The 27,195-nt window shown below is 39.9% G+C and overlaps 1 protein-coding gene across 1 annotated transcript in view; it reads right to left on the reverse strand.

Annotated features, from left to right (window-relative positions):
- LOC139309651 (glutamate dehydrogenase, mitochondrial-like) overlaps positions 1-24,567 on the reverse strand; it is a 37,177-nt gene extending 12,610 nt beyond the window's left edge. Inside the window, exons 1-6 of the mRNA XM_070933801.1 lie at positions 24,081-24,567; positions 22,345-22,425; positions 18,258-18,313; positions 14,983-15,046; positions 13,211-13,305; positions 12,786-12,965 (exon numbers count right to left, since the gene is read on the reverse strand). Coding sequence (XP_070789902.1) covers positions 12,786-12,965; positions 13,211-13,305; positions 14,983-15,046; positions 18,258-18,313; positions 22,345-22,425; positions 24,081-24,567 — 963 coding nt within the window. The remainder of the gene's footprint in view (positions 1-12,785; positions 12,966-13,210; positions 13,306-14,982; positions 15,047-18,257; positions 18,314-22,344; positions 22,426-24,080) is intronic.
- Positions 24,568-27,195: the final 2,628 nt, after the last annotated feature.

Below are 27,195 nucleotides of genomic sequence, written 5' to 3' on the forward strand. Positions count from 1 at the left end.
AGAACAGGGGAAATATGCAATGGCATTGAAATACATAAGATAGAATTACTTTGAGCAAGCAAATAAGCCGGGGAGGTGGCTGGCATATAGGCTGAGGAAAGAGAGGGAGAAAAGAACAATTCAGAAATTACAGGACAAAAAGGGTATAATCCAACAGAGTTTAGAGAAGAAAAAGGAGATAATAATTCAATACTATCAAGAGCTTTATGAGAAAGATAAAGTAACAACAGAGGAAATAGAACAATACTTAAGTGGGGAAGGGATGTCAATACTAACAGAGGAAGAAAAAGAATTATTAGATAAGGAAATTACTATGGGGGAGTTAAAAGAAGCATTGAAGAGACAAAAAATAACAAAATGCCAGGGACCGATGGCCTACCAATGGAGCTTTATAAAGGTTTAGGGGACTCACTAAATGAGACATTATTAGAAACATACAATGAGGCATTGATGGAGGCAAAGTTACCAAATACACGGAGGGAAGCATTTCCCTGATACCGAAAGAAGGAGCAGATACATTAATAAAAAATTATAGACCGATCTCCTTATTATATACCGATTATAAAATTTTTATGAGCATAATTGCAAATAGGATGAAAAAAACACTAAATAATAGAATACCTCAGGATCAAAACGGTTTCTTGCCCACAAGACAAATAAAAAATAATATAAGAATGGTAATAAATGTTTTAGAATACTATGAGATGCATCCAAAAAGACAGGTAGCACTGATATTTCTGGATGCACAAAAAGCATTTGACCAAGTTAATTGGCAGTTTATGATACACCAAATTAAAAATATGAAATTCGGAGCGAAATTTACAAGAATATCATCAATATATAAGAATCAAAAGGCTAGTGTATTAGTAAATGGGGACCCAACAAAATTCTTTGGAATAAATAAAGGAGTAAGGCAGGGGTGCCCATTGTTGCCCTTACTTTTTATTATGACTCTGGAAAACTTGCTAACTTGCTAATCAGAATTAGGTCAAATAAAGAAATAAAAGGATTAAAAGTAAAAAAAGAAGAAAACAAGGTCCAAGCCTTTGCGGACGACCTTGTCTTCTTCATAGAAGATCCAATAAAAATAACACCCAAATTAATAAAAGAAATTGAGAAATTTGGAAAAGTAGCGGGTCTAAAAATTAATAAGGAAAAGACCAAAATGATAACAAAAAATATAATAGCAAAACATGTAGAGAAATTAGCAAAAGACTCGGGATTACAGGCAGTCAAAAAAGTGAAATACCTAGGGATAAATATGACAGCCAGAAGTACAATGATAAGAGAGAATAACTATGGACCTTTGATCCAAAAAATAAAAGAAGATTTGGAAAAATGGGGGAAATTAAAATTGTCATTGTTGGGGAGAATTGCAGCAATAAAATCAAATATACTGACTCCTTTATTTATTCCAAACAATCCCAATAAAATTAGATAAGAAATTTTTTAGCAATTTGGATAAAATGGACGTTGGACTTACCTGATACGTCCGTTCTCTCTTAAGTAAGGAACGTCTGTCAGACTGGGTTATGGACTCCACTATGCAGCCTATGACCGAGTCTGCGGATTTAAATAACTCCGCCCTCTCCTGGATGATCCCCAGTGTTTCGGCGAGGGCGTAGACGCAGACTGGGGTGTCTTTCTGGAAAATACAAAAGAGAGGTAAGAGAACACCACCCACCCCCGGGAACAGGGCACGGCAGAAGGGTGGGGCTGACAGACGTTCCTTACTTAAGAGAGAACGGACGTATCAGGTAAGTCCAACGTCCATTCTCCTCAGCGTAAGGAACGTCTGTCAGACTGGGGACATACCAAAGCTGAATGTCCGCTGGGAGGGAAGATCAAGGGCCCTGTTACCTCAAGTCGAGTGGACCGTCTGGAGAACTCTGCGCCCAAAGGCCGCATCCGCAGAAGCAAACGAGTCCACCCGGTAGTGGCGAATAAAGGGAGAGATGCTCGACCAGGCGGCCGCTCTGCAGATTTCTTCCCACGAAGCCTGGGTCGCCCATGCAGCAGAGGTCGCCGCGCTCCTGGTGGAATGGGCTGTGATGTGGTGAGGTACAGGTAAGGATTGTCTTTGGTAGGCCGTCGATATTGTAGCGCGGATCCAACGACCCAGCATAGGAGCCGATGCTTTGGCCCCGATAGAAGCGGGTTGGTAAGAGACAAATAATGCCTCAGTCTTCCGAAGGGAGGAGGTGCGCCTCAGGTATATTTTGAGAGCACGACGCACGTCAAGCGTGTGCCATGAGCGTTCCAAGGGATGCTGAGGGGACGGACAGAAGTTGGGTAGGACCACCTCCTGTGATCGATGAAAAGGGGAATTAATTTTGGGTATGAAGGAAGGGTCCAGTCGGAGGACAACCCTGTCCTGATGAAAAACGCAGAGGTCCCTACGAGATGACAGGGCTGCCAGCTCCGAAATGCGTCGGGCCGAGGTAATTGCGACCAAAAAAGAGACCTTGAATGACAAGAAACGGAGCGAGACGTCACGAAGAGGCTCGAAGGGGGAGGCCGTAAGAGCTGAGAGGACCTTGTTCAAATCCCAAGTAGGGAAACGATGAACGGGAGGAGGTCTTAAGTTTGCAGCTCCTCGCAGGAATTGCTGGACGACGGGATGTCGGGAAATCGAGGATGCGGAGCCGCAAGTCAGAACCGTAGAGATGGCGGCAGCTTGCCTCCGGAGGGTGTTTGGAGATAGTCCGGCAGCAAATCCCTCCCGGAGAAAAAGTAAAACGTCCAAGATTGAAGCAGAAAGGGGATTAATACGAGCGCGCTGACACCAAGAGGAGAAGGAGGCCCAGGTGGAGTTGTAGATCCTGACAGTAGAAGGCCGGCGAGAAGCCAAGATGATGTCTATCACGGAAGAGGGGACCTTGGCCTCTCGCAGGAGGAACCGCTCAGCCTCCACGCGGTTAGGTGGAACCATGCTGGATCCGGATGGCGAAGGGAACCCTGGACGAGGACAATCTGGTCGGCCGGAATACACCACGGTCGAGCGACAGATAGGGAGATCAAGTCCGAGTACCAGTGTCTCCGGGGCCAGCGGGGCGCGAGAAGGATGACTTCCGCTCGCTCCTGAAGGATCTTCCTGAGCACCCTGGAAAGTAACGGAAAGGGGGGGAAGGCATATAAGAGACCGGGGGGCCAAGGGCTGCGAAGAGCGTCCGTGGCTTCCGCCCCGGGGTCCCAGAACCGAGAAAAGTACCTCGGGACCTGGTGATTGGCCTGCGATGCGAAAAGGTCCACTTCTGGGAACCCGAAGCGTGTCGTTATCTCCTTGAATAGAGAAGGGGGGAGGCTCCATTCCGCGTTGTCCAGCCGACGTCTGCTTAGTGCATCCGCTTGCGAATTCTCCATCCCGGAGATATGATCTGCACGAAGGGAGTGAAGGTGAGATTCAGCCCAGAGACCAAGAAGTAGGGTCTCGTCCATCAGTGCTCGGGAATGGGTGCCTCCCAGTCTATTAACGTGGGCCTTCGCCGTAACGTTGTCCGTAAGGACAAGTACGTCGCGAGACCCGATAAGGTCTCGGAAGTGAAGCAAGGCTAGACGGATGGCTCTTAGCTCCAGAAGGTTAATGGGAAGAAGTTGCTCTGAAGATGACCACTGACCTTGTGCCATATGATGTGTCAGGTGAGCTCCCCAACCCTGGAGGCTCGCGTCCGTAGTGACTATCACTCGCGGTGTTTCCCTGAAGCAGCAAGCTCCTGACAAGGCCGAGGACGTCCACCACCTGAGGGAGGATATGACGGGTGGGGCTATAGGTACTCTGATGAGGGACGTACTTGTTCGTTTCCGTTGATGGGGGAGCAGGAACCATTGTAATTCCCTACTGTGGAGACGGGCCCACGGCACTATATCGTATGTAGAGATCATCTTGCCCAGAAGGCAAGAGAGACTAAGGAGAGAGGCTGATCGATCCGCCATACAGCGACGGGCAAGCGAGCGCAAGCTGTCCTGACGGTCTGAGGAGAGGGAAACTGTAGACCTCACTGTATCTATGACAGCCCCTAAATGTTGGATAGAAGTGGCAGGGACCAGATGGCTTTTGGTCCAGTTAATGGAGAACCCGTGTGATTGGAGAATTTGGATGGAAGTGGCCAAATTGGATTGGGCCTCCTCGAATGACGAAGATTGCAGAAGAATATCATCGAGGTAAAATTGAATTCGTATGGGGAGGGAGCGAATGTGTGCCACGAGGGCCGCCATGATCTTAGTAAAGACACGGGGGGCTGAAGAAAGCCCAAAAGGGAGAGCAGAATATTGGAAGTGTCGCCCCCGGTAGTGAAAGCGGAGATATTTACGGAAATCCGGGTGAATGGGGACATGGAGGTAAGCCTCCGTTAGGTCTATGGAAGACAAGAAGTCCCCGGGGCGAATGGTTTCCAGGATAGTATGGAGAGTGTGCATCTTAAATTTGTGATACACAATGTAACGGTTAAGAGCTTTTAAGTCTAAGATAGCCCTCCACCCCCCAGAGGATTTGCTAACAATAAACAATCTGGAATAAAACCCCAGGCCATGCTGGTCGGGAGGTACTGGTTGTATGGCCTCGATGGCAACTAAGTGGGAAATAGCTTGAGAAACCAGGGATCTCCGGACCCTGTCCCTAGAGACTGGGCAAGAGATAAATACCGAGGGGGGAGGGGAGGAGAATTCAAGAGAAAGACCAAACTGAACCGTACGTAAAACCCAAGAGTCCGAAGTCGTGGAAGCCCACTGAGCGGCAAATAAGGTTAAACGACCGCCAATGGGAGCTTCCAGGTGAACCTCACTTGGACCGTCTAAACGATCTGCCCCTGCCTCCTCGAAAGGAACGTTTCTGGAAGGGCCTAGCGCCCTGTCTAACCTGTGAGTCCTGGGGAGGTTGGGACTGAAAGGAACGTTGAAAACGAGGCTGGGAGAAGCCGGAGTCTTGAGGACGAAATGACTGAGACCGGTGGTACGGAGAAAACCGAGAGTTGGAACGACGAGAGACGGACGGGAGAATCTTGCGGTGGTCTCTAGTCTCCACCAAAAGAGGTTCCAGGGGAGGACCGAAGAGAGAAGAAGATGAATAGGGAGAAGAAGCTAGTTGCCACTTGCTCTTGGCGTCCGCTTGCCAATGGCGGAGCCATAAAAGTCGACGTGACGTTACTGTGGAGCCGATGGATTTGGCTGAGAATCGTGCAGAATTTAGTGTGGCGTCTGCCGAGTACTCTAAGGCGGCTACTATCTTGTTTAAATCCTGGTGAGTACGCGAGTCAGAAGGTGGTAACCTGTCTTGTAATTGTTTTAGCCAAAGCAGAGAGGCTCGATTAAAAAAAGAAGCGGCCGTTGCGGTTTTGACTGCCCATGCTGCGGATTGATGAGCTTTGATGAGAGTCTTCTCCGCCCGTTTGTCTTCGGGTCTCAGAGATTCTTCCGGAGAACTCGGAAGCCTGGAAGGAGCAGCCAAGGCTGCGACGGGGGCGTCCACGGGAGGAACCTGTAGGAGGTCCGAAAGAGCAGGAGCGGTTTGGTACAAACGCTTATCCAAACCATTGGGTGCCGGGGCCGAACCAGGTAAGGTCCATTGTCGTTGGACAATATCCGTAAAAAGCTTTGGGGCCGGAATGAGTTCTGGTTCAACTGTTGGTTCAGCAAATAAGGATGAGGCTGGATCAGATGACACCTGTGATGTTGAACCCGAGACATTGGGAGACCCCAGTCTCGTGACTGCCAGAGCTTTAAACAATAAAGAACGGAACAACTGGGGCCTAAAGAGGCCAACAAAAGCGGGCTGGTCAGGAGCGAGGCCCTCGTCGTCAGAAAGAGACTGGTCCCGAGGTTCCTCTTCCTCGGAGAGGGAACCATGGTCAGATTGCTCAGGAGAAGACAGGTGTTCCTGGTGGTCTCCAGAGTGGACCCGGCGAGGTTGAGCTCTAGGAATGGATGGGGGAGCCTGAAGGAGGCCTTGTTGCAGACCTTGAGAGAGCCCCTGTTGAATGGCTCTGGCAATGATGCCCTCCAAGGCAGCGTGGGGATCCGGATGGGAAGCGCTCGTAGCGCTGGCTAGAGAAGACCCTTGTCCGGAAGGCTGGCAAGAAAGCTCAGGTGTAGTATCTCTCCTCTGCGCCAGAGTATCAGAGGGATCCGGGAGAGTTTGGAAGACCTGTTCCGCCTCCGATGACGTGGGACCCCGAGATGAAGGGCGATCAGGAGAAAGGTCCCGATCGGAATGGGCCATGGTAGATTGAGGCGCAGGAGGAGAAGGCCCAGGAGGTAAAATGGCCGACGTGCGGGACAAAATGGCGGCAGGCTGTTGCTGAGCCTTCAGAGCCGCTTTTTCCAATGCCCTGTGCCTCCTAAGTTCCTCCCTGGTGGGCTTGGTTAAGCCAGAGGAGGATGAGGTTGCTTTAGATGGGGCTTTGCTAGGGCGGCTTTGATTGCTGGGACCCTCCCCCGGGTCGCTAACATGTCGATGTCGGGACCTGGAAGCAGCGGAGCGAGAACGAGGGAGATTAGAGGCGTCCGCCATCTTGAAAAAGGCCGGTGCGCACCGCCGGGGGCCCCTGAGCGATTGGATATCTCAAACCTTCCAGATGATGAAGCTCCGGCGATGAGTGAGGGGAAGGCAAGTCCGCTGCTGGTGGGCGCCTGGAAAGTCGTCAGTACGAAGGAGGCAAGCCGCTTGCTCGAGGCAGTCAGGGCGGCAGGAAAATAATGGCGCCGTTTGAAAAGCCCGCCAGAAAAAAACGGCGCCTATCGAGCTGCTAGGCGAATGCCGTTAAGAAGCAGCTATTTGTCTCCCGATGGTAAGGGGAGACTGAGGGGGAGATATGAGCTCTGACCCCTCAGGGGGCTGTCGGCAAGCAGCCCCCTTGCCGCAAAAGCGGCTGCGGCCGGTATCGAGTAAGGACCCTTCGCGCCGCCGATGCAATTGAAAGAAGAAAAAAAAAAAAATGAAAGCGTCCAAATTGAATAACAGCCGAATTTGTGAGGAAAGAAAATAAAAGGAGGTAAAAATAGCTGAAAATACGCTGTAAATAGACTGGATCCAGAAAGACACCACTGTCCAGCATAGGACCGAGTCGAAACACTGGGGATCATCCAGGAGAGGGCGGAGTTATTTAAATCCGCAGACTCGGTCATAGGCTGCATAGTGGAGTCCATAACCCAGTCTGACAGACGTTCCTTACGCTGAGGAGAATAACTACAAAATTCGTGTGGGAGGGGAAAAAATCAAGAATTAAATTAAGTATATTACAAGATGATAAAACTAGAGGCGGATTTGGACTCCCGGCATGGGAGCCTCAGGTTTAACATGGATTAGAGAATGGGTAACCCTGGAAAATCAAAAATTATTAAATTTAGAAGGTCACGATTTAATGAAGAGATGGCATGCCTTTTTATGGAGTCCCAGAAATAAAATATACAAACATTTTAATAACCATATTATTAGGAAATCACTAATTGACATATGGCAAGAGATAAAAAGCAAACATTATATGAAAGTTCCCGGCTGGTTATCAACGATAGAAGCAATAACCCATCCCAATATATTAGTAAAACAAAAACTGTTAAGATACAGAGAAATATTAGATTCACAAGGAATATTGAAAACGAGGGAAGAACTCAATGAACAAGGAATATTAATAGACTGGTGGCCCTACTCACAAATAAAAATAAGATACAGAAAAGACCAAGAGGAGGGAGGAATAGATCCAAAACCAAACAGATTAGATAAATTATTAGAATCCAAAGAAGGAAAACTAATTTCAAAAATTTACAAATACTTATTAGAATTCGATTTGGCAGAAGAACTGGTTAAAGGACAGATGATAGCATGGGCAAAGAACATCGGGCACAACATACGATTAGAAGAATGGGAAAGGGTATGGGAAAACAATTACAGTATGACAAAATCGGTAGCATATAAGGAGAATCATTATAAGATGTAGTACAGATGGTATCTGGCTCCTTCGAGGGTAGCAAAAATGTACCCCAATGTAAATCCTGTTTGTTGGAAATGTAAACAAGCTCAGAGTACTTATTTCCATGCTTGGTGGCTTTGCCCAGAAATAAAGAAATATTGGAAAAAAATAAAAACATGGATAGTAGAAATAATAGACCAAGAAACTGAATTAGAACCAGAAGTTTTCTTATTAGGCATGATAAAAGGAAATATTAGAAAAGATATAAAATATTTAACACTACATATAATTACGGCGGCCAGACTGGCATTAGCACAATTGTGGAAAACAGATCGTATGCCAACAGATCAGGAAGTAATTCAAAAAATTTATACATGCGCAGAAATGGATAAATTAACTCTAGAATTAAAAGACAAGGAAGACTCAAAATATTTTATAATATGGAATAGATGGTATAAGTGGATAAACCAAAGGAAAAAAGGGTAAAGATAAGAATTAGGGGAAATTAAAGTAATAAAGAATGCACCGTCAGATAGATAGAATAGGTAAATAAGTCACTGTTTGTATATATGTGTTTATATGATCACATGTATTTAGTTTGTTAGTGTAATTGTGTATTGATAATGTAATTTTATGATTGAGAAAATTTGTATATTTTCTCTTTTTTTTAAATATTTTTAAATTTAATAAAGTTTGTTTTTTAAAATTAAAAAAAAAAGAAGTTAACTAGGTCCTCAATTAACTCCAACTCAATCATGCCCTGTCAACATGAACTGCAGGCTTCCGTCCTCATTATATTGTCTTTCTGTCATTCCTGGTTATTGACCAAATATCTGTATAGGCACAAAAGTATTTTCTCCATTTTCCAACGCTATATACCCCAAGATGAATAAAATCTGGAATGCTATGTCATTGATTGTTTTGGAACCAATCAGGTTGTACATATAATTAGAAGTATGCTTTGGAAGTATTTCCTCTCTAGTCACTAGCCAACCTCCTTTTCCATTATTTCTCTCCATCAGGAGAGAAATTTGAGACAACCATGACCTGGATGTCTGAGAATCTCTATAGACATTCTTCCATCAGACATTTTTCCTTTCACCTCTGTTACCTCCCCAGGCCCTTCCATTTTCAACCGGAATTCCTCTCCAGGTACATGAAAGTAAAGTTCATCTTTATTTCACTTAGGGAAGAGTAAGGGGCATTTTCCACTATTTCTAGAACACTTAAGGTGCAACAGTCCTGTTTTTCCTCAATAATTGACCTAAAGCAAAAAAAAGTGCTTATTTGCAACTTCTCCAGAACTCAACTACCAAAACTAGTTAATTGTGCCATCATGGCAGAGGCTGCCTTCTCTTCTTTGATTTTTTCCTTTATTTTTCTTTCTTTCATATTAATCTAGTTTGGGAGATACCAAGTGTGTAAAATGGAAAGAACAGAAAATCACTTCAGAAAAGATAGTTTTAAAATGAGATTCATCTTCAGAATCTTCTCTTTCTTAAACAAGTGAGGCCCAAAATTCAAGTAATATAAAAGGCATATAAACATATAATGCCACTGTTCATAATACTAACACATCCCAAATCCAAATCCAATCAGTGCAGGCTGTGATTGCTCTCTAGCCATCAATGATTTTAAAAAAGTATAGTAAAAAGTAGTGTAAAAATATACATGAGAAGAATTTTACTTGTTCTGTACAATGTAACTACCCTGATGGAATATCACATAGGCTTTCTTTAGGGTTTATGATCTCTTTATGAGATCCCTAGTTGCTGGTCAGTAGCTGCATCATATTGGAAGTGAAATACCTGTAAGCAACACAGTAAAAAAGAAAATTATCTTTTCAGGATGAGTTTTATTCTCTGATGCTTTAGCTGAGAACTGTACATGATGATAAATATCACTGCTGGGTTTTTTTCTCTTTTCCATAGTGAGCAATTCTGGATGCCATTTAGAGTTAGAACTTTTGATTTGGTCCTACGTTTCTAGATTAGCATTGTAGTTTAAAAATTGCCTAATTTGATGCTCTATAACAAAAAGATTGGAGTTAATATATTGAAGTTACCAACAAATTCAGCTAGTTTATAAATAAGATGTTATATAATCGTACTATAAGAAAGGTAAGAAAAGAATGCAGATCATGCCTTCTGGAAGTCCTTTAACATCTTTACTAGTAATGGCCATTTGAGATGTCCATGTTTTTCTCTGTAATGCAGTAAAGTTGGGGGGGGAAGGGCAGAAGCACCCCCTCCCCGATAAACAGAAGTGTATGTTTACACATGTGCATATATGTTTTTCTGCTTTCCCCTCATAGTGTGAGCTAAATGTGCATCGAGAAATATGGAGTACAAAACTGAACTGGAAAAGAAGGGATTTGAAATGGAGGCATAAGAGGGATTCCAAACGCTGTCTGACTGTTTCCCATTGAAAAATGTTAGAAGAATTTTTTCTATTATTATTATTTTTTTGCAGTTCCCACACATATTTTGACTATTTTCTATTTAATCTCTCTTTTGCTAATTTCTCCCATCATGTCAAATTTAGTCTCATTCTGTTGAAGTCTTTTTACATTTCAGTGGATTGAAAAGAACAAAAAGGACCTGTTCCATGGTACAGCTTCTGGCTTAGATGAATTGTGCTATGAAATCTGAGGTTTGATGACATTTTAAGAGCCAAATCTTGTTAGCCTACAGAATGATTTTACTAATCTATCTCTACCTAAAGACTGAGATGTACTATGATAGGAGTTGAGCAAATTGCCAGAAATAAGTCCTAGCCAATTATATGGCCATATGGAAGCTTATAGCAGCTTAAAGCAGATGGTAACAATTTACTTCAACAGAAATTCAATAGAGGTGTGAATACTTTCTATTCTGAATGGCTCCATGAACAGGTATTTTTATAGTCTATGCTCAAACTGCAATGTGTTTCAGATGTTGTGGTCCATATATAGAAAAAAAATGAGGCTACTCTGTGTAGACATTGTTCTGTTGGAAGGTAGATGACAAGCAGGCAAAATGTTAAAGGCATCAGCACTGCTGGCTGAGGAAAAAGAAAAGGGCAAAGCTGACATGCACTACCTCTCTCACTTTCCATAGAATTCCCAGGGCAGCATATCTCACTAGCCTGACTATCCATAATCCGTCCAGTGCTCTTGAAAATTTTCATAAATGACCTAGATGAGGGGATAGAATAGAGGTTCAGCAAATTTACAGATGACGCAAAGCTAAAAAAAGCTGCTAACATCTCAGATGATAGCTTCAAGGTTCAAAAGGCTAATATTAAACTTGAACTCTAGCCTCTATTTTTCAAAAATGTAGTTCAAGCACAAGAAATAAAGGGTTGTGCACTTAGGTAGAAAGAACCAGATGCACAGGAGGATAGCAGGAATCTAGTAGCACTTTTTCCAACTAACAGATTTTATTAAAAGGGATACGTTTTTGTGAGCTACAGATATAGGTGACCTAATCTTCCCCATCTCCTCCATCTTTCATCTCTTCCTACATTAGTCTACCCACTCTATGCATCCAATAAAATCAGCTGCAATTCACAGCCTCTTAATAAAATTTGTTGCTTAGTAAAGGTCCTACCAGACTCCTGGGTTTTTTGTCATCAGATATTAACACACCTTTCCTCTTTCAAAGTACAAGATAAATGGTACATGGCTCAATAGTCATAATTGTGAGGCAGAGCATAGATTTAGTATGAGCCAGCAGTGTGCTGCAGTTGCCAAAAGAGCCAATGCAAATTTGGAATGCATCAATAGAGGTATAATATTGAGATCAGAAAATAATTGAGTATTTCTAGTTTATCCTTGAGAGGTCAGACTGAACCTGACAATATGGTACAAGAAAGATGTTGAAGAAAGAATTCACAGAACAATGGCTAAGATGATTGGCTTACGATGGCAGTCTGGGCAGTGGCAGTTGCTATCATTATGTGGCAGCATCGCACAATTATATGATTTATATTGGAGATCCCAGTTGCCAAATTACCCAAATCGTGATCACATGACTGCAGGGATGCTATGATAGTTGCAATTATAAAAACCTGTTGTAAGTATCTCTCATTCAGTGCCATTATAAAATTCAATCACTGAATAAGTGTGATGACTACTTGTACAGTAGATTAGATCCAATAAATCTGCCTAACCTTTGATATTCTCAGTGCCTTCCCTCCCTCTGTTAATGTCCCAAACCTTTGGCACATCCCTCCAAACTCCCCACTTCCAACTATCCCAGGTCCGTCATCTGTCCTTCCTTTCTTTCTTCCTTCCTTCCTTCCTTCCTTCCTTCCTTCCTCCCTCCCTCCCTCCATCACAGCAGATCATTTTCTGTCTCATTGTTTTCTTTTTCAAAGGTAGGTATGTAGGTAGGTAGGTGGATGGATGGATGGATGGATAGATCCACTCCTCTCTTAGATATGGAAGCCAATTGGGTGGCCTTGTGCCAGTCATTTTCTCTCTCAGCCCTAGCTTCTATCCAACAACTTGCACTTGAAAGGCATGATAAATAATGGTCCACAACTTTCAATGAAGAGATCTTCAGCGGATAAATTTGGGATAGTAGCACCATGTCTATGTGCATGCATGTGTATGCACATACAATGAATCTCATAAAAAATCTCATAAAAAATGCTTGTGACCATAATAAATGATCTATATGATACATAATATGTAGCTATATATAAACATATTATCTGGAGTCAGATAAAATATCAAAATTTTTACAAGATTGTTTTAATAAATACAATCAAATATCCCAGCTCAATTTGAGTCCAATTGGCCTATGTTATCACTTTTGAAATGCAGTATCAGCCCTAATTTGTAAGGATAGACTTGCAAACAGTAACCTGTAAGTAACCACATTTAAATACTATATTTACCTGTAAAACAAAAGTTTTACCAGAGAAACCAGTTTTAAGGCCAATAAGATCCATATATGTTGCATTGTTGATGTAGTTTTCAATTCCATGTAGAATTCCACGGCCTGTGGCTGACATGCGCCCATGGATTCCTCCCTGACTTATGGGTTTCCCAGTCACACAGGCATATGAATTGATATCCTGCAATTATCAATATGAAACAGTATATAACTATGCCAACTAAATATTTATTTTCCCAAGGCCAGAAAGCTGAGAACTGTGTCATCTCCTGAAATATGTGTAGTTATCACTTAAAAAGAGAACAAACTTGAAAAAATGTAATACCACCAAACCTACAGCTTCTCTTTAAATCAAATCTTGAGAGAAGGAAGCAAGCTGCAAGGTTATTTAGACAGCAAGTTTTTTGCCCAAAGAATTAAATTTACCTTGTGTCCAAGTGTACAGGCATATGTATCAGCAATCCAGGACATCTCCCTTTCTCCTGTGTTTATATCAGGAGCAGCTACATCAATTCCAGGACCTGCTCATATTAAAAAAAGGTACAGCAGTCAATTTTTTTGACTGGTCTCTTCTAGCACAAATCACAAATGTTGCCAGAATACATCAATCAATCAATTGTGCATATGTGTGTGTACAAAAGCATGTATAAAATTGAACATATGTTTAATTTATGCATTTTCTATGCAACCATATGTATGTTTACGCAATACTGTAGTACTAAGTTCAGTAAATAATGGATGGCAACTTTATTATTTTTAATAAAGGTTGGAAAAGGAGAATTGAACATATGAAATGGACTAACAAAATGTGTATAAAATAGTCTAAATTGTATTATCTGCATAAATCTAAAGAAAGAAATGAGCATGTCAGAAGTCCCACTCAAATGAATATATTTCTAAGCAAAAAGTTATAGGACTGCACACTTGTTCTTAACTAAGAAGAACTAGAGATAAATAGAATAAAGTCCATCCTTAGCCAACTAAAATCTTATTCAGTCACATTTCTACTTTGTTCATGTTAAATGTTACACACAAAGCTGAAATTCATATTTTTAGTTATTAAGCAGTGCAGTATTGCAATAAAACAGAACTAGTAGGCGCAGATCTTGATCCCAAATCCTAAGACCTAAAGATGCCATAGTAGCAAAATTGTTTCTTTATTTAAAAAAATCACTCCAAATATGTTCATCACAGTAATGATAGTGATAGTGATAATCATTATGGACCCAAAAATAAAGAGAGGTGCAATTGAAAGTTCACTCTGCACCAGAATAGAAAGGAGAAGAAAAATTGTAAGCAGAAAGAAAAAGGTTGAATGACTGGAAAAAATAGACCCTTTTAAAAACAAGATATGGATATGTTTTCATGTTAACCTCTGCAACTGTTTAAGGAAAGGAGGTAAAATAATCAAGAAAACTGAGTAATAAAGTTACTAGATTAGGGGAAGGAACTGAGAGCATATTGTTTTTTTCTTCTTTTTATGACCCCGTAATCCCTTTATTCAGGCTGAGTCGAGCTGAGTATTTACTGGCCAGATGCCGTTCCTGATGCCTACTTGGAATTCACACATATTTTCTCTTTGCTTCCTGATAGAGAAACATCTGCCAGTGCTATGACTGAACTTTCAACCTTCCAAATGCTGCTCTTGAGGGCATTTTGGTAATGCTGGAAAATATCAGATTTTCCTTAATGATAAAAAATGGATATTAACCAGTAGAATTCTGCAAAATTTGGTTCTTTTTCTATCCTTGTCAAAATTATATGATATAGTGCTAATTAAACAATAAAATTATTAGATTTTAATGTCAATTCAAACCAATCTAGTTGCCAGATATCCATAAAGAGATGGCAGGCATTATTCTAGCCCATATTTTTATAACTATGTAAAACTCAGTCAGAGGATGCTGAGTTCAATATAATAATGCTGCCTGCCGGCTGCCTGCAATTTGGCAGTTCAAATCCCACCAGGCTCAGCCTTTCATCCTTCCGAGGTGGGTAAAATGAGGACCCAAATTGTTGGGGGCAATATGCTGACTCTGTAAACTACTTAGAGAGGGCTGTAAAGCATTGTAAAGTCTAAGTGCTATTGCTATAATAAGAGGACAACAGATTGGAGTATGATCTCTTAACCTCTTATAATATTTGGGCAGCTTGTGAAACAATCACTTTTTTTTTTTTTTAAACAAAAATGAACTCACCTATAAAACCTTTCTTGGCCAATTCCAATGTGAACTTTCTTGTTATTTGCTCCAGTTCATTTTCCTGTATGAGAATATCAACATTCAGTTATTATAGACTCTATCAGAGATGCTAAAAGGATAATTGTGGCAAAAACCTATGACCGTGATGGCGAACCTATGGCACGCATAGCAATATCAGTGGGCATGCCAGCTTAGTTCTGGCCTTTGGGCCTTCTGAGCCCACTAGAAGTAGGGAAACAGGCTGTTTCCTGCCTCCGCAGTGCCGGGGGCTCCGCGGGGGGGGGGGGGGGGGGGAAAGGCCCATTTTTCTTTCTTACCTGGCTCCAGATCCTCTCTGTATATCTGTGGAGGGCGAAAACAGCCTTTCCCACTCCCTTGGAGGCCTGAAAGGGCCCATTTCCCAACTTCCGGTGGGACAGGAAGTGACGTTTTTTGCTGTCCCCAGCCTCCAGAGACTCCTAGAGATGCTCTGGAGGCTGGGGACAGCAAAAAAGTCACTTCCTGTCCCACCGGGAGTTGGGAAATGGACCCTTTCAGGCCTCTGACGGAGTGGGAAAGGCTGTTTTCACCCTTCCCAGATGCATAGAGAGGATCTGGAGCCAGGTATGAAAGAAAAACGGGCCTACCAGGCAATCACATGGCAGAAGCGGACGGGGGAGGAGGGGTTGCGCACGCATGCGCAAGGCAGGGTGCATATAATTATGGTTGTGGGCACGCGCACACGCAAACCTCCCCCACCCCCCCCTCCTGGCACGCAATGGCAAAAAGATTAGCCGTCACTGACCTATGACATCTACATTACAATTTTTTTTCAGGAATAAACTGCATCCTACAAGACAAAAATCTTTCAGCATCAGTACTTTGCCTTAACAGGCAATTCTTTTAATATATAATTCAATATATAAATTCAATATATAGGAATGCAATATATAAATTCCTTTTATATATTGTAAAGAAATAATATAAATCCAGCTCAAAGGATCGGGGGCGGGGTGAGTGCACTATTGTGTTGGTTTGCGTTTTTCCTTCAGGACCCATTCCAGTTGGTATTGGTTGGGAAAGAGAGGTCCCACTCCTGGCCTCTACTATGTGGTTTGCCACAGGATTTAGTATTTTTTCCAAGGTGTTCATTCACAGCCATGGGATGATGATGATGATGATTATTATTTTATTCAATTTGTATACCACCCTTCTCCTAGTGGACTCAGGGTGGTGCACAGCCAGAACTAAAACACATACCAATACAAAATTTAAAATATATGAGGTAATCATATATTTCTACCCCTGGAGATTTAAGTGATGCTATTAATATCTTATTCCTGTGTCTGGAGGCCATAAGGGTCTGGATGGAGAACAGGTTTCAGCTGAACCCTGGTAAAAATGAGTGGCTTTGGGTAGTGTGGCTCACTGATTACAGAACTTCATCTCTGGGGCTGGATGGGGTTGCACTATCCCCCCCACCCCACACAGTCATCATCCTAGGCTAACAACTCCAGCTAAACGAGCAGTTGGCAGTTATGGATAGGAGGGCCTTTGCTTCATCTGATGTGCCACTTGTAGCCATTCTTGGATTGGTAGGTCCTATTTACATCATTCATGCACTGGTCACTTCCAGATCCAACTACTTCAATGCGCTCTACATATGGCTGCCTCGAAGAGTATCCACAAGCTTCAGTGGTACAAAATGCAATGGCATTCTAGACCAGCATGTGTTACAACTCTGTCTGCAAGCTGCATTGGTTGCCAGTTTGCTTCTGGTGCCACTTGTAGCCATTCTTGGATTGGTAGGTCCTATTTACATCATTCATACACTGGTCACTTCCAGATCAACTACTTCAATGCGCTCTACATATGGCTGCCTTGAAGAGTATCCACAAGCTTCAGTGGTACAAAATGCAATGGCATTCTAGACCAGCATGTGTTACAACTCTGTCTGCAAGCTGCATTGGTTGCCAGTTTGCTTCTGGGTCCAATTCAAAGTACTGGTTTTATACTTTATTTCATGACATGGGACTGGATTATCTAAGGGACCACCTCTCCATGGTTACATCAGCCCACCCCACTAGATCTGGCAGACTACATAGGCATGTTGTAGGTACCATTGGCCAGGAATTTCACTTGGTGCATCTCAGGGAGACAAGACTTTTCTGTTGTGGCACCCATTTCATGGAACATTCTTCTCTCTGAAATTAGACTAGCATCTTCCCTTTTGTATTCCAAAAAAGCCCTCAAGTATCGCTTATGTTGTCAGGTTTGGGGCTCCAAGGTGACCTGCTCAGATGGCTCCGTTGTAGAGGTTGGCATTTTTATCCTCTCCTGTGATATGTATTTTTGCTTTATTGTTTTGCTCATAATAATTTATTAATAAGGACTTTATATTGCACATATTTTTGTTTTTATTCATTGTTCATATTAATTCTTGTTTGCCATCCAGGATCACCTTTGGTGTTGATAAATAAATAAGATTCTAAAGGATTCCATTTTTCTTAGGTTGTTCTCTATTTTATACAGAATAATTAATATTTGGTCTTCCCCATTTCATTTTTACAGTGATTCGCTATCCATTGTCTGATATGGGTATACATTGATTCAAATTCTTTAATGCACTAATTCATCCTCAAAATTAGAGTATGTCATGAGGCCTTGGGATGGGGGCATGGCAAGTTCATGTCCTGCTGGTAGCAGGTCTGCATTTACAAGGAAATTTGTGGCTGGCAAAAATTCTCACAAGCGGAGAGATCATTGAGATAACCCACATAACCCGACAGCTGCTCTTCTTGAGCAGACTGCAAGAACTGTTTTCGCAAATCGCTTTTCAATTGAGTTCTGGGAATTGAGGGATACCATCAAGCTCATACTGATGAAGCAGACTTTTAAGGACACAAAACTCAATTAAGCTTTATTTGATTAAGTCTGAAATAGAAAATTAGATATAACTGGTTTCCCTTTCTGGACTTTTGCTGACAAAGAATGAATGACAAGGCTTTTGAATTTTGTTTTCTAGTTAAAAAATAAGTCATGGGGTGAAGATAGAATATGTTGTGTTAAAGAGTTGGCAATAAGCTATTGAAATTGTTTTTATTTGCTGGGATGAAGAGGTGACTTGCTTCTTTTTTCATTTTTTTCATTTTTCTTTATTGTCTTTTTCTTTTTCATAACTCTATGTTTTTATAGTTTGTATAAATTGTTATTCTTAATAAAGTTATTTGAATTTTTTTTAAAAAATGCGCATGTCAGCATGCCCTATAAGTAGAGGAAGAACCTATACTTACTGAATAATTCTTTGGCTCAATAGCCACACCAGCCTTTGATCCACCAAAAGGAACATCTGAAATAAACCATTACCAACAAATTAGCATTTTATATTTTCATCCCTTATCCAGCCAAAGAAATGTAATACGAGAGCAATTTTTAAGAACAGTTGAGAGAGTATTGCCTTATAATTCGAAGTTTTTCTTTTCTTAGAAAGAAGCAAGTAAAACATTTGAACATGTTAAATACATTCATGATGAATATCATAAAAAGCCTACTAAAGAATGACAGCTCTGCTGCTTAGAAGATATATGGGCTTTTTTGTAACTTAAGCAAAGATAATTCTAAAACCTAGATAAAATCACCAGGAACAAGAGAAGAAAAAAAATGGCTTGTTATATGTAATCCTGATCATTAGTTCGTAAACTTTAGTTATGATGTAGTATTCTGTATGAACATTTGGCCTAAATAGGCCAAACTTTTTTACCCAAATACTTACCTTGAGTTGTCAATTTAATTTTCTCTAAAGTCAATTTATATTTACATAAAATGCTGACGAAAATGTATTTTGAAGCCTAAGTGATGATCATCAAGAACACTGTAACTTACAAGAAATCCAAGATAAACTAGGCTAAAGGGATCCAAGATGGTGATTTAGAATTTTGCTTAAATTCTATTCATATAAATATTCTACTTAAAAATGTTCTACTTATCTTCTTTAAGTTACAACTCCTACCACTAAAGTCCTTGAAAGTACCCAATTTGCACTTGAAGGAGCAGTTTCAAACTCAAAATGAAGTTTTGTGAAATTCCACACATGAAATAGTTAGAAGTGAAATGTTATGTACGTTCCTAATTAGCATACTTTATCATTGTAACTCATTATGTTACTTTATTTCCAGAGACTGAACAATTTACAGTATTAATACAATGATAAAAAACTATCGTATGATTAATAAATTAATACATTATAATCATTCAATATTATGTTCCGCCATTTGGGATTAACACTTATTTATCCCCAAATGTCTTTCTGAAAAGTATAATGTGAAATAGATGGTCCAGATACCTAGGAGTAAGCTCTTCCCAAGGAATGAAGCCATTATCAAGTGAACATTATCAAGCCTTGATAGTACAAGGGTTTAGTGCACCCTGTTATTAACACAGCTGCCTGCAATTTCTGCTGGTTCGAATCTCTCCAAGGCTCAAGGTTGACTCAGCCTTCCATCCTTTCTAAGGTAGGTGAAATGAGGACCCAGTTTGTGGGGGCAATAAGCTGACTTTGTATAAAATATACAAAAGAATGAAGGCTATTGCTTAACGCATTGTAAGCCGCCCTGAGTCTCCGGAGAAGGGCGGCATATAAATCAAATTAAAAAAAAAAAAAAAAACCTTCGGCTTGCGATAGCCAAAGACAGCATTTCCTTGGCAGTAGGACCCATTAGCAAGTCCTCTCTCACAGATAATTCTGAATCTTCCCAATTCAGAAAAGACTGTTATTGAGACATTTATGCTCTAACTCATAGCTTTAAAGTTAGCTAACGTAGGTAAATGGTAGCCAATGTCATTCCTATTATAATGTTGTTATGCCATAGTACCCCCATAACTTTCCAGTCAGCAAAATCACCTGTGACTGAAACCACTAGGGAGGACAATTAATGAAGAACAGAACTCTTACTCCCAAATATACTGCCAGAAAAATAGCATGCTTCCTGGTATCAAAGGCCACCAAGAGATCTGGAAGAATTCGGATACTTAAATTCCCTCTATCCTAATTCTACCAAAGGTGATCAACAAGAACAACCAGTGCTGTTTTGGTTCCACACTCAAGCCTGTATCTGAATCAACTGAAAAGGTCCACATTAATTCAGCTCATAAAAAAAAACCCACTATAACTGTAATCCAATCATCAAAAAAGGCAAAGTTGGAAGTTTTGGAAAAAAGCAAAATACCAGTTTATCATTGTCCAGTTTATTTATATCATGCATAATTTTGACATCTCAATCATATCCCTTCTCATCTCATCCTTTTCTAGACCAAAAGCTACCTTTTTCTCATAGGGTAGCTGTTCCAGCTTCTTGATCAACTTGTTTGTTTGTTTGTTTGTTTGTTTATTAACTGCCTATCTCCTTCAAAGAGTTTGGGTAGTGTTTGGAATAAAATATTAAAAAATAAAAACAGTATATAAATTTTAAAATTTTAGAGGGAGGCAAGTATAATTAAACACTATTAAAATTAGTTAAAAGTCAAAGGGAGGGCTCTCAGGGCACCAGTCTGAGAACTTGACAGCTGTGAACAAATGTGCATTCGCCACACAAGGCCACAGAGCCATGTTACCTTTTTCTGAACGATCTCAAGCTCCTCTATATCGTGTCTGAGATGCAATGACCAAATGACACTATGATTGTAACTATGATTTATGATCTATGACCTATCACTTTGTTGTGTGTATGTACACTGAAAGCCTACCCTACCCTACCCTACCCTACCCTAATCATTTGCTAGGTACAATTTGTACCATTGATTTATATAAGGACATTATGATATTGGCATCTTTTTTTTTAAAGTACTGTTTCTTATTGTCTCTAAGATGCCATTGACTTTTTAGCAGCAGATAAACAGTGTTAACTCCTTCATTAGCACTATTACTGAAAAATATCTTTCTTCACTGATCACTGCTAGGTTTGATTCTATTGGTATGATAGTTGGGATTTTTGGCACCAATGTGTATTGCTTTACACTTGCTCATATTGAAAGACATCTGACATTTTGACATCCAATCCTCGAATGTTTAAGAGCCCTCAGGAACTCTTCATAGTTCATTACTGTTTTTAACCACCTAGAGTATTTAATGTCACTAGCCAAGTTAGTTATTCCACAAATTACCAATTCCAGGTCATTCATAAATATGTTAAAAGTATTGGTTCCAAGACAGAATCGGGGAGAGCACTAGTTACATAACTCCATTGTGAGAAATGAGGATTTACTCCTTTTTCTATTTTTTTAGTCAACTGCTTATCTACAAGAGAATCAGGTCTTTTATTCCTTGGCTATCAAGGTTTTCTTTAAATCTAAATAGATGCTATCTATTGGCTTATCTTATATATGTTTGTTAACACTCTCAAAAAACTAATAGTAGATAATTTAAATAGGACTTTCCTTTAGGGAAGCATGTTGAGTATCCTTGAGCAAGGCCTATCCATATATTTGATTATTTTATCTAATAGCAGTTTCCACTACCTTCCTGGAAATGATGTTAAGTTATAGATCTATAATTTCCTGGATCTCCCTACAAGCCCTTTCTAAAAATTGAGTTATATTGGCCAATCCTCAACTACAGAGGAGAAGTATAGATAGGTTGCATATTTTAGTTAGGTCTACAATCTCAACTTTAACCTCAAAACTTGGGTAAATGTCATCAGGGTCCAGTGATTTGTTGATGGTCAACCTGTCAGTATGGCCTAGCATATTGCTTCTTTTGTCATCACTATATGGCTAAAACAGAACAGGAGCTCAGGCTCAGGGAACTGCCCAACCTTTCTCCTATGAAGATGGAAGCAAACAATTTGTTCACCTTCTCTATTCCAAAGGTGCTTTTTCCAGAAGGCAATGGGGCTTTCTTATTTTTTTCTTTGAAAACATTTTGCTTCTTATCTAAGAAGCTTCTTTAGTAAACAAATGAAGAAGCTGAAGAAGCTTCTTGGATGTGAAACAAGACATTTTCAAAGAAAAAAACAAGGAAGTCTAGTTGTCTTTTAGAAAAAGTATTTTTGGGACAACTATGACCTGAATGATTGAGAATCTCCATAGACATTCAGCTTCTTTACAATTTGGTTTTCTCCTTTTAGCACTCTTTTTGATTCCTTCATCCAAAAGACCTATGGCCTCCCTGGCTGGTTTGCCATTTCCTTGATGAATCTTTTATTATCTAGTTAGCTCAAATAACCATTTTTTGAGGAGACAATGCATTATTATTATTTTTGAAGGCAGAAGACAGTAGCATACACAATAATTTCTGTGAATCTCATCAAAAGGGAAATTTCAACATACTGACTTCCAAGTCTGCTCTGCCTACCCTTAATATTTACTCATACAGTGCTAACTCACCTACCACTGCACACTTGTATGTCATCAAAGCTGCCAAAGCTTTTACTTCATCAGAACTAACAGATTTGCTATATCGAATTCCTGGAGAAAAAAAACCAAATATATATCAATGTATAATGAACATCTATATCCATTGCAAACACATTTTATTATTTTTGTGAACTCTAGTAATAAATGTTTGAGAATGCTACAGAGTTTGTATCAAAGACTCTTCAATGAGGCTTTTACATGGATCCTTTATTTGCACCAGCCTCAATCATACAAAGTTCCCTGTTTAGAGTTGTGTTAGCCTGATGCATTTTGTTTCTTAATTTCCATATTTTGTTAATGAGAGGAAAAGTTACATATTGGTAGATAATTGGGAAAAGAGGGAAGATTAACTCAGCTTGAATTACACTTTGATATGTATCTGTAGAAAACTCTGTTAGCCAACTGTGAAAAGTATACTCACATCATGGTAAACACTTTACAAGCCAAACTATTATTGGGTCTAGTTGTCATTGCTTCAGACTAAGATCAGTAGGAAAGAGTTTTATATATTTTTCAATTTCCTCCAAATACCTAAGCATTTTCCATGACTTCCAAATGTTTATATTAAAAAAAAATAACTGCCAACTTTTCTAAAACAATTCATAATTTTAAAAATATATTATATAAAAATATATAAAAACCATATTTTTAAAAATATATTTTAATATGTTTTTAAAAACCCTCTAGATAATACTAATAGTAAAAAAAAATCAATTGAGCAAACAGCAGTACAATTTTATTAAGCTAGATGGCAGCATTAATGAATGGAAAGCAACAAAGTGCATGCCATTTTTCAAAGTTCTATTTTTAATACCACAGAAAATCCATTGTTTGTATCTAGACCTACCAGATCTCAGCTGAAAAACTCTGGACCACTAGACAATAGTAAAAAAATCAATCAACCTTTTCTTTGCTGCTTACCAAATGATAGATAAAAGCTTACATGGAGATACTCTGGATTTTTACAACCCACCATCTACCAACTGCATTTTGCTAGAAAGCAAGCAGTTTACCACATGGGTTATATACTGCTTAGCAACTCTGAACACTAGGCTTCCTTAAACAGCAGGGTTTGGTAACTACAACTAGACAGATCTTAAAATAGCCAGATATCTACTTTTGCCTCATGTTGCAACTATTTCCAACATTTATCAACCTTCTTTCCTTAAAACGCAGGTTCACTAGTCATGCAGTACAGATTGTCAGGTGTTAAGCAGTCTGTTTTTGCAGTCCCACTTTTGTTTGGATAGCCAGATGGCTATGTTTACTTTTAACAAATTCTAAAGATGCGATCAGTTAATATATTAAACACCAATTTATTTTGGGATTTGTATCTGAAGTCTTTCACCTGCTCAAGCAGACAACTTAACTTTTAACGCATCTAATTCTATGCATAGATTTGCACAAGAGTGAACCATAAACTAGTCCATTATGTTTTAAATTTATTGTGCCAACCCATAATGATCGTGTGGTGTAGAATATTATAGAGACAAATATGCAAACCACAGTTCAGTCAAATAAGATCGAAGTCCAATCAATACAACCAATAACTGCAATCCTGTGCATATTTACTCAATACGTTTTTAATATCTTCAAGGCCAATTATTGCTTTTGAATATCTACACTTGCTGTGAAAGTACAACTTAACGATTTTTATTGTTTGCTTAAATTTACAGTACAGGAGAGGAGGTGCTCTTCGGGCTCACCTCCTTTGCATGGCATACGGTGCTGGCTGTGTTGGGCACGACAGCCCTTGATCAACTCCCAACAGCCACTGTCTCTTCGAACGGGGAAGGCCACTTCCAGGACGTGGCCGCAGCTCCGGATTGCGTCCAAGACCCCGCGAACCCGCAGCATTCGCCCATTCTCGTCCTTGGGAATGCGAAGTCGCTTTACGAGCTCCTTTTCAATCACACGCTCCGCCCGGTCGAAGTAGCTTTCGACTATGCTCAGTAAGCTAAGTTCTCCCTCAGCCTCCTTTGCGTGATTCCAACGGCAGGGCACGAGCGGTTTCCCGCGACTTCTGCCTGGAATGTCCCCGCCCCCTACGGAGGGATCCCGTTTCCATGGAAACGAGGCCTGGTATTTCTGAAGCCCTGTCGAACGCGGGAGCCCCGCTCTGGGCTGCCACGAATAATCCCTCCCAAAGGCCGTTTCTGGCAGCCGACCCCACGCCTTCAGCCACCACCGCATTGGACGCGTGAAGAACGGAGGGCGCTGCCTTTTTTTTTTTTTTTTAATTAGGGCAGAACGAGCGCGAATTTTACTCAGCTCCGTCACGCAGAACAAAAGGTGAGGCGAAGCGAGGGAGCTAAATTTGACGGATATCACATTGTGAAATTTTGATTGGACAGGAGACCATCCAATGGGAAAAAAGGGCGGGAAAGACGCCTTGGTTGCCGGGGTTAAAAGCAAGAGAGGAGGAAGAATGTAAACTTTATTTCTAATGGAGAATAGAAGGCGATAGAGAATGGTTGATATCAAATATGGAAGGTTTTTTATTATTTGTCATCGGTCTTAATGAGGAAATGCAATCCTATACATGGTTTTCTAGAATTGAGCACATTGAACACAATGAGATTTTATTTTATATAAATATATAGATGATACTGTTTTACTTCTCAGATATACAAAATTGCAAGTGGCTTAATATTTCAATTATTTGAACTGCATTCCTGTTAAAGGAAGAATCACTCGATTTTTCATTTTTTATGATAGAGTAAAGGTTAGCTTACTGCATATAGAGAATTTAAACATTTTGGCTTCATGTTTTGATAGGCCCTCTATTACAGTAATTGAATTTATTAAACTTATTAGTTTCTCTCTCAGAATTAGCAACTTTTCCATTCCACTCAAACATTGGCATAGACTCTTGTCCATATCACATTCCAGTTCTACTTATCCTCTAATACTTTGCTGAGTGTGGATAATATGACAAAATTCTAGGGTGAGACTGTTTTCAAGGCATGTGCTAAACCAGATAACTTTTCAGGAATGATATAGCCCCCTGCTATTTTTTTTAATTTGAAGAGGTACTATTATTGCTGGGATGGGGTGTGGGATTCTCATTCAGCTTTCAGATATAAAGACAGGCATCTCTGGATAAAACTGTTTCTTGATTATGAAATGTTTAGTTTTTATATTGTACTACTAATCTCAGATTTGATTTGATTTATTTCATTTGTTTATATTAATTATGGTTTATCAGCTATTTATGGTTTAGCTTGCTATATTAACTCAGCTAATTGTGCCATATGAAACAAATCATGATTTAGTATAATGTGTGAAGCTGGTGATAGTGTATTATAACTTGCACACTTTCAATCCAAACTGTGCCTGGGGTATTTCATATCATCTGAAATAATAAAAGCATCTTTAAAAAAGAAGATGAGAAATGGGGAGGGGAGATTCACTAAGGAGAAATCAAGAACATTACGGTAAAATCAGAAATGAAGATCAATGGTAGAAATCTCAAAATTGGAGTTGAAAATTGAACATGTGTTTAGAGTCGTAGCTAAGCTAGAATGCTGCTAGACCTTATTTTGTTCACACTCCTACTTATTCTGGCTACTGTTTGAGAATATATAGTATTCTCAAGTGAAAACTTTTCTCAGAAACTTTCCAAGTGAATTGATCCTAAAGATATCCTGTCACCTAGCCCGGGTAAATCACATTTTCCTATTTTTTTTTTAAAAAAAAAGGAAGTGAGGGTTTTCATTTTGCATGATTTTAGGATTAATTGACATAACATTACTCTTTTCACAGTCTGATTGTGAAGAATTACCTATGTTCATTACTGCAGTTTCATTTTTTTTTAAAAAAAATGTGACTATATATTATTTCAGTGGTGTATCATATAATAAAACTGCTACCTTGGTAAGTTTTAATTTTATTTATTAAAATCAACTTTATATCACCTATTCAGAAGACTTTGAATAAATAAATAACAGCATAAAACAACCCATGAAAATCATCCTTTTAATATTACAAACTATTATAAAAATAAAAATAGGTCACCTAACATTCATCAGCTAGATACAAAATATTTGAAAAGTAAGGTTTACAGTGTCTTCCTTTTTTTACTTCCTGAAGTAAAAAAAATGCAAAATTAAATTGTATGTACTAATTTCAAATTTAAACACTAAACTAATTTCTTGTTATGTTTATTCAGATACATAAGCATTAATGCAGGCATTGGCAATATCTGTCCTTCCAAGTAGATGGATAAAGCACTTTTTCCAATTTGTAACTATTATACTTATAGTGGGTGTTTATGTCCCCCGTTTTTTTGATGGATGAGCAGCTTTCAGGAGTATTAACGCAAGCTTTGTTTGTTAGACAATGCACCCGCTCTGCAAGGCATTCTGTTCTCAACAAAGACTTCATCATTTATAGTCTATTGGTTGCACAGCTTGTCTTTCTCCTAGTGTTTTGCAAACATCTGTGGCCTGATATCAGTATGATGAAGAAAACTGTGAGAAGTGGAATAACTGGCAACCACGCAACACAAGAAAGAAAGATTATTATTATGGTCCGTTGCACAGTAAACCTGTTATTCAGACTGGATTTAGCATTTTTATCCACCTATCAAATCCTTCCCAAGAACCTAGCATAGCATAGGCAGCCGTTGATATTTTATAGTGTTAAAGTTATCAAGCTGTCCTGAGTAAAGCTGCCTTTTGCAATTGACTGAAGGTGAATTTTATCAATGCCAAAGGTGTTCCAGTGGTACTCCAGTTATATTGGGATTATACCCAAGGCGTCTATAACTATTAGTATTACCTTTCCTTCCTTTTGTCAGTCGTTCTATTTGCAGGTCTT

The sequence above is a fragment of the Pituophis catenifer genome, unplaced genomic scaffold, assembly GCF_029215685.1.
Source record: "Pituophis catenifer annectens isolate HBS135680 unplaced genomic scaffold, rPitCat1.0.hap2 SCAF_2, whole genome shotgun sequence".
Classification (NCBI taxonomy): Eukaryota; Metazoa; Chordata; class Lepidosauria; order Squamata; family Colubridae; genus Pituophis; species Pituophis catenifer.